Raw genomic sequence first — 13824 nt, forward strand, 5'->3', positions numbered from 1 at the left:
ATGGTCACTTTCCTCCAGTGCCTTTGAGCAGAAAAAATTTTCTCAGATGTGGCTTGAGCAGCTTTTTATACCTCTATGCTATGTGACAGCCCACGACTGGATAAAGCCCTCACAGGAGCCAGGTACTTTGAGTCCCTGAAGGCTTCTGGCCACTGGCCATGTGACAGCTTGGAGCAAGGCCAGTTTTTTTCTCTGCTGATAGCTGTTAGATAAGTGGTTGACAACCTGGGAGAAAGAGCAGTCTGTACAAAAGAGACTAAAAAAACTTGCTGTGCCTCACAAGTCTCCTGGCTATGTAGCTATTGTAATTGTCTATGGTAATTTAGTGGGAACAAAAGAGACCCAAGTATGACCTTGGGGTAACAATACATATTGTTGGGGAAAGGATGATTTAAATGTACTTACTGTTCTAGATTGTCAGCTGCCAGTAGCCAAGTTATCTTGTACCTTTTTTGTCACATAGCATACTGTGAAAATAGTTTGAATGAGACATACAGTGAAAACACAGCTTTCGAAGAGCGCACAACTTTCCCTTTCAAAATTGCCTTGCATGTGCTTTTCTAAAATTACCTGATCTAAATACTGCCTCTCGGTTGTTCAGAACTACAATTTAAAGAAAATTTAAATATGAATTAAAATTTTTTAGCATTCTTTGCCAATATTTGAGGGTTGGCTGTGTAGCTGAGTGTGTCTAACTTTGTGTTAAACAAATAAATATTTACTGTGGGGATATCTTGAAAAGAGAGGAAAGTTCAAAGGGTGAGTAACTGTAATCCCACATGTAAAACAGTGCTGGGCACACATCAGGTGCTCATATACTTTCTCAGTGAATGTAGACACACACGTTAATACCATTTGGGTGTAAATATATTTAAGGGGTTTTTTTTCCTATGTGTATTTGTCTTTTTTTTTTTTTAAAGGAAGTAGGGGTCAAAAGGTACAAATACAATGTAACTTCTCTTTATATTTAAAAAAATTGATTATTATTATTATTTTTTTTTATTTTAAAAAATTGATTATTTTTGACATTTCTTATATTATTTTCTTTTTTTTTTGTTACCTTTTTTAAATTTTTTTTTCTATTTATTTATTTATCATAGTCACAGAGAGAGAGAGAGTCAGAGACACAGGCAGAGGGAGAAGCAGGCTCCATGCACCAGGAGCCCGATGTGGGACTCGATCCCAGGTCTCCAGGATCGCGCCCTGGGCCAAAGGCAGGCGCCAAACCGCTGCGCCACCCAGGGATCCCCTATTTTCTTTTATGATAGTGAAGATGTGGATTTGCTTGCGGTACTTAGCAAAGGGGCAAGCTTACTTGAGGCATGTCTGCTAAAGGAATCTATATTTAGGGTAATGGTTGCCTTGGATTTTCATTACACATACGACCTTATTTCCAAACCCTCCTATTTAGAAAACTGCATTTAGGCCTTCACACCTCATCCTTCTTACACCTGTTTCCCTAACCCTTGTCACTCTCTGATTTCCTCCTGACTCATCTGTTCCTCCCTCCACTTCCCTGCTTGACCCATCTGCTCCAACCTAATGATCTTTTCCTATGGTTCCCCAACCCACCCCATTTTAAGTCTCCTTTTTTGGTCCTTTTCGCACCATCCTTCAAGCCAGCATATCTCCGCTTTCTCTTCACTCAGTTATTTGCTATGAGGTCTTGCTCCAAATCCTGCATTTTCTATTAACTGGCTTATATTAGTAAGGTGTGTGATCTTGAGGGGCAGTATTCTGGGGTGTCACACTGTAGAGTTTTCTTTTTTGTTTGTGGGGGTTATTTTTTGGTGGTTAGGTTTTTTTTTTTTCTTTCTTTTTTTTAATAAAGATCTATGGTTAACTTTTAAAAGTCCACAGTTTTTTGTTTGTGGGGGTTATTTTTTGGTGGTTGGGTTTTTTTTTCTTTCTTTTTTTTAATAAAGATCTATGGTTAACTTTTAAAAGTTGAAATTGGTAGTTATAAAAGTAAACTTCTCCCTGAACGCTGCCCTGAAAAGAGAAAAAGAGAGAAACAGAGAGAGAGAGAGATTGACATATGCTTGCCCTGACATTTTCTTCTCTATGCCAATTAAAACTGTTCAAGAAATTCTTACACTTAGTTCTTACACTTAGTTCTTACACTTAGTTCTCCCTTGATTTTTTTCACTTGGGATAACGTGGCTAACTTGGTTTTATCACTTCTGTGAGTTTTGATTATTTTTTTGCCTCCTGTCGTCAAACTCTGCCTTCAACATTGCATACTTTGCGATGAAAATAGGCTTGCTGCAGGGGGTCCACACTAGTCATTTGATCTTGTTAACCTGGGCCACTCTAATATCCACAGTTCTGGCCTTGACTTAACAACGAAATGTAGTTTTAGGCCTTCTAAGTATTGGTTTCCCTTAACCAGTTGAGTAATGGGGGTTTTTACTGGCATTCTCCCCATCTGCACGTGAAGAAGCTATTTAGTTAAATTTTTAAAAAAATGCATGGCCCCTGCTTTGAACTTAATCTTTAACTCCTAAATAATAAAAATGTGCTATAGACAGAATGCACCGAGAACATGTGGGTAGTGTAGTACTGTGGCTAGCTACAAGCCAGTAGGTTCAGAATTGGGATCCTATGAGTATTTTACAACCTTGAACTCCAGGTTCTGCTTCTGTGAAATGAGCAGGGGAGCTCTAGGGAGGATCAACTGTTTTCTGTCCTCTTCCCTTGGCATGGTTCAGTAAAGAGCTTTGAAGACTAGGAGGTGAACCCAGGCTTCCTGAAGGGTGAAGTCTTAGGCTAGGCCCTGAAGGCAGGCTAAGATGCATTAGGTGGAGTGGAGAAGAACAGGCACTCTGGGTGTGGGAGCCAGTTAAGCAGAAGACCTTGAAAGCATGTGCTGGGAGGGGACTTGAGGAAAGTAGTGCATAGAGAAGTGTGTCAGAGGGCTAGAAGGAGAGAGTCTGGAATGTGAGGAAGGAGGAAGATCTTATCCATGCATGAGATAATCAGAGTACAGGTGAGGATAGCTGCACAGGGAGTAGGGGAAAAGGACAGCTGTGAGGGGTGTTTCCAGGAAGAATCATCAGGCCTGGTGTATGAGGCCATGGGATGAGAGGAATTAAGAGGGTGTAAGGCAGGCGGTCACTGTGTGATTCGTTCATTCATTCATTCATTCATTCATTCAAACAAGTCCTTGTGCTTTTTTTTTTTTTTTTTTTGTCCTTGCTCTTTTGAAATGTATTTTTCAGTGTTAATTGTGTTAAAATTTTAGTGGCAGCAATTTTGGCACCTTGAGATGTCGTTATGTAGCTCATGATTCTTTTATCTAGTCTAAAAGTCAAATGGGAAATGTCGACGAAAGCACATCCAATATCTTTAGGAAATCAATATACAGTATTTTATGTTTTGGGACTGTAAAGATAAGAATGAAACTGTTAAACTGAAAATGCTGTGCTTTACTGATCAAAGGAAGTGGTGCTACTATAGATTTGGTAATTTGCCTTATAGTCAGTACATTTAAGGGAATGTCATGAAGTTCAGGACACCTAGGGAATTGTTGAGTTATCAAAGGTTCTTTTTGTAGGCTTTCGTTGGGATTAAAATTAGGTTCATTTAATAATCAGGAGGAAGTAGTTAGATTGAACAAGACTTTAGTGCTTGATGGCTTTTTTCCAAGTGATTTTGTCAGCTTATTTTTGAATGAGTGCTATGATATTTTAGTTTTCAGTCTGTGTTTTCTCCAGTTCTTTAAGGTGCAAAAATTTAAGTTAGTACCAGATAATTCCTTAACAAAAATGTTGACATAAAAAATAAAGAAGTTTAAAAACCAGAATATAATTTTTCGTGGTGTTTTGAAAGCTTGAATTAGAAGAATATTTTATAATTAAAACTGCAATATACAACAACAACAAAAAAAAACTGCAATGCATTCAAATATTAGTGAAGAGAGCATTCCTCTTTTTTGCTTAATGTACTTAGTTGTGTTTCATCGTGTTTTTTATAGTAACCATAATTAATCAGCTATGGAAATAGAGCATAATGATTACTCATAATTCTTAATGAAAGAAAGAACTTTGGGCTTCATACTACTGATAAAGGAATGTTAAATATTCTAAAGACATGGTTAAGATTCTGAACTATTGTACATTTATTACTTCTCAGTATCTGAATTCTTCAGTTTAAGATAATCAGATATGTTTTTCTTAAGAATGACTTGATTATTAAAAAATTTCCTTTAGGTAAAAGTGCAGTCTTAAAGTGTCTACTGGATGTTCACAAAATTTTTCAGGAAAACGACCCCGCTTATATTCTGAACGATCTCTACATCTCAGACTACTGTGTGTGGATTCAAAAAGCCAAGTAAGTTTCAAGTTACTTATGAATTTTTTTACATGCTTCCATTTCTGAAAGGCCTCCTGATCTGGGAGGAAGCAAGTGAAAAAGCCTGAGAGGTAAGTTGTTATGATAAAGAAACCCCATCTAGCTACTAAACACATTAAAGAACATCAACATGAGGAGCTTGGTGAATTTGCTTTGGAAGGAGGTTATAGATGGTGAAAGTTAATTTTATTGAGAAGCATGGTTCTAGCCTAGAAAATAGGCATGCACACAGACAGTTGTGAATATTCATTGCTGTGCTATTGACTGTCCAATATTAAATGTCAAGTTTCATACTTGGGTACCCCAACTTGTGTCTGCAGATTATTTAGAGTGGAGTGTGTGTGTGTGTGTGTGTGTGTGCGCGCGCGCGCGTGCCCGTGTGCATGTGGGCACCTGTGCAAACATCATGGGACACAGACCTAATGAGCTGACCCCCCATTGGCTAATCTCTGGCTTACAGAATCTATTATTCAAAGTATAAGAAAGACAACCTTCAAAACTTAATAGCATGATTCTTGGTAACACATGCATCTGGGGGACCAAACACTCACAAATGGGCTCCTTGCACATGGCACAGGAGATTATACCGAGAGTGTTTACCATTGCCTCCCCCAGGGAACCATATGAAGTATAAAAAGGCAGAGAACTTTTATTTTGTGAAGAGAGTCAACAGCTATACCCAAATTATCCATTTCAATAGCAGAAGACGATTAATTAAGAGTACACAAATAGAGTCTTGTGGGAGTGCTTCGTAGGTACTCCAGAAAATGATGGCACAGTATCATTCTTGACTTAGAAGAAAAACAATCATGATAGTTGTCCTATCGCTGTGATTAGTAAAGAAGTGCTTTATTATACCTTTAGTGCCTGTTTTGAGTGAGCTACTATATAGAATTTATATTTGGCCTTTGTTCCTGGGGAAGCAATTATATTGCAGAGTGAAATAAGACAAAAAGTTGAGGCTGTACGTGCTGTAAGAAGCTGAGGGTCGGCTCAGCTTAACGCCTACTACCATACAGCAGGTGGCGACGATGTTTGTGGTGGAAATCTCAGTTTCGCCAGATGGAAAATTGCATCTTTAACCCCTGAGGTCATCATGGCACATCATCACTTCATCTCATCCTCCTGCTAATTGAGCTTATCAAGTACCCTGCTGCCATTTCCTGTTGTTTTCATAATAAAATTAAATTGAAATAGTCTATTTGTGTGGGCTTAGGTTTTTCTTGTTCCCTTCAGGGTGAGGATTTTATAAACACATAATGAGCATTGAGGTTTGTGTGAGGATCCCATTTCTATGAGCGCCTCTTTTCTCTGTGGCATTCCTTATTAACTGGAGAGAAGATCAGGTTTCATTAAAGTAGAAGGGTGTGTGCCCTCATGTCCATGTGGGGATTAGCACACCTCCTTGTGCTTAAAAAAAATCCTTTTTCGCTTGGTTTTAAGTTGCAGGAAATGAAAGTCTTAGGTCCCTAATAATTGTTAGAGTAATTTTTTCAAGGAGATATAATGTATTGGGAAGTGAGACAGAAGAGGAAAACCAGCAGGAACTCTTCAGATTACTTTGGAAAAATTTTTTCTACTTTACCAATTTGACCATAACTTTTTTTTCCCTAAATAGGCTGTATTGTTTTTCACTTCGTGTGTTATATTTTAACTCTGGTTGAGCCTGACTATTTTTTCTCTCCCTTGAAATAATACATTTGTTCATTTCCTTGATTTTTATTAAATTTTCTAGTTTGATCCTTAATTTTTAAAATACAACAAAATTGAGCCTTCCAATATCATCTTTACTGTGAACTGTCTTGGCTTTAAATTAGTTATACTGTAGTTAATGTTCATGATTTTCATCTTTTACCTTCTGATTTTTTTCTTTTCCATTATAGTGTATCAGTGAAATCTGGCTCCTTATTTTTATGTTTTAAAATAGTTCTGTATTTTCCTTAATCTCTACTTGATGTTTTTGGTGATAATACTAAAGGCTATAATCTAAAATATCAGACAAGTGCTAAATTATAATGAGCACAAAGAACAGCATTTCATTTTTATAGACACTCACCTTGGCAAAAAGTTGTTGGAATGTGGGTGGCAAAGTCATTCTTACATTGAATTAATGAAGTTAGGGCAACGGTTAAAACCTAAGTTTTGCTCTATACTGTGTAGTTATTTTTCCTTGTGATATCTGTGTCTTGTAGTACATATTCACAGATTTTCAAAATGGAAGGTTCTGTATGCTTATTCTAAGTTACAGATGACAAATTATTTTTCTGAAAAGGAAAACTCTGCCATCCTTCATCATAAGCTTCATTGGAAATTGCGAGTGTAGTGGTCACTACAGCACAAGTTCCCTGGGTGGCAGCATGAGGAAGTGATTTGCTTGAGGTCATGTAACCAATAAGAGACAACTGTGTGATAGTCTCAGAGTTTCTGGGTCTGGATTTTATGTTTTCCCAGTTAGGCCACCTAGACAACCAGTTTTCTTTACCCATGGCATGTGGGGGGTGGGGGTGGGGGACCAGAAAACAAAAAACAAAAACACCCAAAAGAAAAAAAACCCCCCTTTAGAGGGTTTTTCATTAGGAAGAGGAATTAATGGACTCACTTGTCTTCCTCCTGGATAATCTAAGAGCACTTGATTTAAGAATTTATGGGCACACCTTATGCCTGCCTCATTTTGTAGTAATTTAAGTGTTTATTTCTTTCCCCCTCTGAAGTTTTAAAATCCCTGTGAACGGGCAGCCCAGATGGCTCAAGAGGTTTAGCGCCGCTTTCAGCCCAGGGCTGGATCCCAGAGAAATGGGATCGAGTCCCACATCAGGCTCCCTGCATGGAGCCTGCTTCTCCCTCTGCCTGTGTCTCTGCCTCTCTCTCTCTGTGTGTCTCTCATGAATAAATAAATAAAATCTTAAAAAAAAAAAAAAATCCCTGTGAACAAGCCCTTCTCTCGGCCCATCATAATGCCTTAGGAGCACAGTAAGTTTTTGTTAAATTGAATGGTACCTAGTAGAGCCAATTAAAAGAGTACTTTTCATTATTTAAAACAAAACAAAACATAGCACTTTAAAAACTACACATTGTATCTTTTTTCCCCATTCTTACTTATTTTGACATTTTTAGCTACATTTGGTGGATTTTGCCCTTCCCTGATTTTTTTTCCTTGCAGGCTGCACTTATCAGTAGCAGGGATAGTTCTGAGCCTCTGAAAGTCTACACCTTTTTGTATAAGTCAGGATAGAAAAGCATGAGCTGTAAAATATATTCGAGTTCTTCCTCTCATTGGCTGTAAGACTTTAGCAAGTCACTTTATCACTTTATTTAATGCAGCCAGTATTTATTTAATTTAATAATTAAAATTTGTATTTTAATATTTCCTCTAGTTATTTTCCAGAGCATTTTTTAAACCAGTGAAAGTAATCCTGCACATATCATTTTGTAACTGTCTTATCCTTATAGTATAGTACCCCATAAATCATTTTCCTTTATAACATAATATCCATAGCATACTCTTTTTAAAAAATAACTAATTTGTTTCTCATTATAAAAGAAGTATATGCCCACTGAAGAAAATTCAATACTTTATGGTTTTAATGCATGGTGTATCTTGAAACATGAGGGATTAAATAGGATATATTTTATTTTTGCTACATAGAAAAAAAATTATTTTTTTAAAGATTTGATTTATTTATTCATGAGAGACACAGAGAGAGGCAGAGACACAGGCAGAGGGAGAAGCAGGCTCCTCACAGGGAGCCCAATGGCAGGACTCGTTCCCAGACCTGGGATTATGCCCTGAGCCTAAGGCAGATGCTCAACCTCAGAGCCAAAGGCATCCCTGGTTCTTTAAAAAAAAATTTTTTTTAAATGAAATTAAAATCTAAAATCTTGGCAGTCTTTACTCTGAATTTGAGCTAGTCATGAAAGTGTTAAATCGCACCCTTTCTCTCTAGTATAGTTTTTTTAGGGTAGTTGGTTATGGGGAAAAGAACCAAAATATCTTTGATGTGCTGAGTCATTTAATATTGAACTGATAGTTTACTTTGATTAATACATTTGATGCATTTATTATTTTCACTGCTTTTTAGCATACTTTGCTCCACCAAATCTTATTTTGTGGCCCTTTGAACACTAATTTGGAAAGTCTGAAGGGAAACCATTCTATCACTGAATAATTCTATCTCATTTGATAAATCCTGTACCTCAGTTATGAGTGAACATAGCCATTTTAGCACTGAAATCTTAAAATTCTAGGAAACTTAGGACCTCATCATTGCTTTATACTGTTCCTATTGCTTCCTCTGTGTATGTGCTTTGTTGGGGGATAGAGTTATGCATCTGGGAGCAGCATAGATCTCTTCTTTGGGCTCTCTCTTCTTCTAGGGTTATCTGCCAAAAGACATGAGTTTGGGGGTAACTCAAATGCCAAGATAGAGGATCAGCATTGAGTGTAAAAGGAGAATTATTTATTTCTCCAACCACTAGTTATTGAGTTTTACTATATGCTAGGTATTGAGATTTGCAATGGGGCTACTCAGGTGGATGAGAGACACACCATCTTAAAGCTGATCTTGTAATGAGGAGTACAGATGTGAGGGGGACACAGTGCTGTAGCCTGATGGTGGCTATAGTTGGGAAGTGTGGAAGCTGTGGAAGCACTTAGAAAGCCACATGTCTAGCCTTGGGGTAGAGGAAACAGCTTCTGGAAGAAACATTTGAAGCTGAGAGTTGAAAGGTGAGTAAGAGTTGGTCAGTTGCAGATGGGAAAGCAGGGGTAAAGAGTATTTCAGGCAGTAGGGACAGAAGAGTATGATTCTTACAAAGAGCTCAGAAGTTCAGAATGGATGGGTCATAGTATAGGGATGGAAGAAAGAAATGAGGCCAAGGAGTTCATGTGGAGCACTGGCCACTTAAAGATGCTTGGACTTTATCCTGGGAAAGTATGGAGCAACTGAAGAGGTTAAGCCATGCAGTACTTGGGTGAACGATGTGGTGAGATTCAGATTTGGCGAAGAGCCATCAGGTCCTGTTGTACGCAGTGAATTGAGTGGGGCAGAGCTCAGACTCAACACTGAAAGCCTTGCCAAATTGTGGGTGATGTGGGCAGAAGGCATAGACTGAGCCAGAGGAATGAGCAGGGAAGGAGACTGGTCAGATTTGAGAGGCGGATGAGCCAAAGCTTAGTAATGACAGGATGTCAGAGGAGAGTGAGAAGAGGAAGCATCAAAGATCCAGATTTTGACTTGGCCAGTTAACGGGGCCATTGGAGGTGCACTTGCTGAACAAGAGTGGAGAGAAGGTGTAGGTGGAAGAGAAGACAGAAAGGAGGGAAGATGAGTTTTAGAAATGTTGATTTGAGGTCTCTAAGGAATATCCATAAAGAAGTAGTCAGGAACATTTGGTTCACAGCTGGAAAAAATGTGTGGAAGAGAATTTGGACAAAGAAGGGATATAAATTAATAGCAAAACATAAACAGTGGTATCTGGTTGCATAGTACTGTTCCACATATGAGTATAATAATAATCAGGAATGGATACATTCCAGGCTGCAAAATAGCATCATGCAGAGGAGCAGACGAATAAAACATGTAAGCAACATGATGAACAGATTTCCTGGTTGTAGCTATGATGTGTTGGAAGGGCGAGAACGGATGTGAGGCTTTTTTGCATTTAGATCAGTTTTATCTATCCTTGTAATATCCCTTTATTATTGAATAAGAGAGTTCACAGTTAGTTTGGGGTCATGATGTTTTGCTAAGAGGACCACCTTTGAAATCCCTATTTCTCTATTTGATTATACAGGAGGAACACACTCAGACCTTTATAGTAAGAAATGGGAGCTTTATTAGGAGGCTATAGGTTATCTTCTGGAACCCAGATGGGGGGAGTTTAGCTGGGCCTCGTGAGCTCTAGTCCTGGTGCATCAGGCAACTTCCTCTCCAGTGACATATGGTCTCTGATGTTGCTTCTTCCCACAAGGCCCTGCCACTCTTCTCTTTTGATGCACATGGAGAATGGCTAGTCCACAGCTGAATTCACCTATACCTGGTTTCAGGAGAGGGAAACTACAACTACGAGTCCCTTGCTTATAATTCCCAGAAGGAAGAATGTGATTGACCCAACTGTGGGTCAGTGTCTTTTCCTGGTCCAGTTGCTTTGGTCACAGTTGGAATAGGGTGGGGATGCTCTCTAAGGTAGTACACACATGGTGCCGGGGCCCACTCTGTCACCAGTGAGTGGCATTCTCAGAGAAAGGGGCTTGCAGGGCTTGCAGGCGCCTTACGGGAGGACACTGCTATAATTCCGTGATGCTATTGTGAGCCGCAGCTGAGGAAGAACCCTGACACTTTACCATCACCTATGTCACCGATATTCATAATAAAGATATAGCATTGAAGTTGGATTTCAGGACTGTGCTAAATTCAGGCACAACAGATAATAATCAGACACTCTAGGTGGTTTTACGTTTGTATTGGAAGTTACTTCTGTGATAAATGGTAAAATGTTAAGCGTTACATTAGCTGCTAATGATTAGCATATAGAAATTTCAAGAAACAATTGTGCATAATTTCAAGCAAGTTAAAGCTCTCTTGAATTGAAATCATTCTTGGGTAAGGTGCTTATTCTGGCATGTCAAGTTGTTCTTTGGTTTTACTGTTTATTTTTAATTAAATCCACAAATTCATCCTGGATGGGAGTGGGTTTTATCTCCATAAGAAAAGATTAGTACATGCCAATATTCATTCACTTGTATCCCTTCCGTGGGGTTTCATATAGAAAGGATTTACTTAATGGTTCTTTACCTTATCACCAGTCGTTCAGCAGTGCCCACTGGGGACTGTTGCTCTTCATTAGACTTCTCTTACAAGAAATGTGCCAATAAATCTTAGGATTATGAATGTTCCTACAGATTTCAGACTAAAATGACTCTTTGTAAAGATATGAATGCTCCCTGTAACTATATGTATTGAGAAAACTGGCTAAAGAATTCTTTATCTGAATGTTAAAGTTGTGTGTGTTGGGGGAGGTTATTGGTTTTTTTTTGTTTTTTTTGTGGGGTTTTTTGCTTATTATATTTTCTTTATTTGTAATTTTTCTCCTACTGTTTTTTTAAAGGTAAACTTTTTAGAATAGTTTTATATTTCTAAAAAATTTTTGAACATGATATAGAGTTCCCAAATAACCCACATGCAGTTCTTCTATGATTAACATCTTACCTTGGTAGGTGTATTTGTCACCATTGATGAACCATTATTGACATATTATTATAAACTAAAGTCCTTAGTTTATTTAGGTTTTCCTAGTTTTTACCTAATGGCTTTTCCTATTCTGGGATACCACATTTTGTTTACAAAGAATTGGAATTCAAAGCAGTAGTGATTATTGCACATTTCGATTATCCAAGAGCTTCAATGCTTTTGAAAGGTAATGAAATATTGCAGAGATGCTAAGATACCTCAGGAACTTATACAAATAAATATTTGAACCTCAAGAACCCAGACTTTGAAAATGATAGGTTTGGCATATTTGAGAATTTTTAGAAATTTGGAAAAAAGTTTAATTCATATCTTATTTGTACTTCTACATGAACTGTAGGCATCGTAATTATGCTATTGTAATGAAAAAATTGAAGTTTATAAATATTAAATATAGAGTGGGCAAGGCTTTTATATTTTTATATACTTTATATATTTTCTCAAGGTAGAGATTAGAGGAGGAAGTATGCCTGTGAGTTCTTATAAAAAAAACATGAGAAGTTTCAGAGGTAAAATAGGCAGGCTCTGAACTGGAAAACACACAACATTTTTTGGTACAAGGAGGCTTACATGCATCAAGCACATTTTGGAGCCGTGACTGAGTGGCTGTGTTAGGTTTGTCTCTGTCCTTACTCATTTTTGGTCCCAGGTACTTGGCGCCACACTTCTCAAATCCTTGGTTTTGGCTTGCTGGAGCCAGGGCTTTTTACAGTGTATAATTAGCTACTGTGTGAGCAAATTGGTATTTTCCTTCACCTCCTTGTTCTGAGGCATACTCACCCGTCAGATGTCTTGGGAGGATGCTCGCAGGATCAGGTGAGTTCGGGTAGGCTTGATTTAGTCTGGTCTTGTAAACTAGTATTCTCAGCTTCACGTAGAATTGTCAAAGTGCTTGGATTGTCTTCATGTCTCATTCAGAGAAGAGGCTTACATTGATTAATGTGGCATATGTGTGGTTATCGCACTTGGAAAGTGCTCTGTTTAAGGAGAGCTTTGTCAAGAGCGTCCTTTGAATGGAGTCACAAGAAAGCTTTTTAAAAAAACTGTCAACTTCAAGTACAATTTCCTTTTTCTTCTGCCTATTATGATTGAAACCCAATCCTTGTTATAACATAATTATCTCCACCGAAGCCAGCAGGGAATCGCTGCCTTAATGTAAGGGGTGTGAAGTCCCCTAAATAAATAGAGGATTAATTACACTCACAGCATGTTGTGAAGGTGATGAGATTGATTGTGATCATTTCACTTGTCCCATTTCCTGCTCTGACTACTTTTCTGAATAAATAGAAGCTGGGAAAATAATAAATAGAGCTACCAAGTGTATTGTCAGGACTGGAGTGGGGAGCAGACCTGCTTAAGGTATGGTTCCAGATTTTAAGTGATATATGATATTTATTTTAGATCATTTTATCAGTGATTGTTCACTTACCATTCTCAATTTAAGCAGCTTTCCAGGAAATAATTTTTAACCAAAAAAAAAAAAAAAATTTAACAGAATGTTGAAAGAATTTGACAGACTATTTTAAATGAGTGGTTATCAACAAATTTCTGACTCATTTTTAAATGTTTTCACTTAGTGTGGCCTTTTGAAAGGTTTAAACTGAAGAAAATGTTAGCTGTTAAATGTTTGTATTGTCTTATAGAGCCCTGTGCTTTTCTTAAACTTAATGATTAATTGGTACTTTTCATAAAGCACATCATGTTTTCTGTTTTTATTTTATGTTTGTCTTACCTCTTTCTGGAGAAGTAAGTTTTTTTTTTTTTTTTAAAGATTTATTTATTTATTTATTCATTGATAGACATAGAGAGAGAGAGAGAGAGAGAGGGAGGCAGAGGCACAGGCAGAAGTAGAAGCAGACTCTATGCCGGGAGCCCAATGCATGACTCGATCCCGGGACTCCAGGATCGCGCCCTGGGCCAAAGGCAGGCACCAAACCGCTGAACCACCCAGGGATCCCCCGAAGTAAGGTTTTAGAATGTTGTAAGATTGTGATTTTGATTAATACATTCACTCTCCAAAATTTTTATAGCAGTGACCTCCAGAGTGAGGTGCACTTACCCCCCTGGAGCACAGAGGACCGTCTTTTTGTCATGGAAGAAGACTATAATAGGCATATCTGTTTATCTTAAAGAAATTAAGTTCATTAATATTTAACCTACAGATTGCTGGCAAAAATCATGTTTTGTGGGTTCCAGACATTTTGTTTTTTAGTGATGGGATGCT

At 37.9% G+C, this 13824-nt stretch overlaps 1 protein-coding gene across 2 annotated transcripts in view; it reads left to right on the forward strand.

Annotated features, from left to right (window-relative positions):
- Positions 1–13824, forward strand: part of SHQ1 (SHQ1, H/ACA ribonucleoprotein assembly factor) — a 101180-nt gene that overhangs the window by 53016 nt on the left and 34340 nt on the right. For both annotated transcript variants that reach the window (XM_025984750.2, XM_072720429.1), the window contains one exon: positions 4212–4332. In XM_025984750.2, coding sequence (XP_025840535.2) covers positions 4212–4332 — 121 coding nt within the window. The remainder of the gene's footprint in view (positions 1–4211; positions 4333–13824) is intronic.

Source organism: Vulpes vulpes, chromosome 9, assembly GCF_048418805.1.
Source record: "Vulpes vulpes isolate BD-2025 chromosome 9, VulVul3, whole genome shotgun sequence".
In the NCBI taxonomy this organism is placed as follows: domain Eukaryota; kingdom Metazoa; phylum Chordata; class Mammalia; order Carnivora; family Canidae; genus Vulpes; species Vulpes vulpes.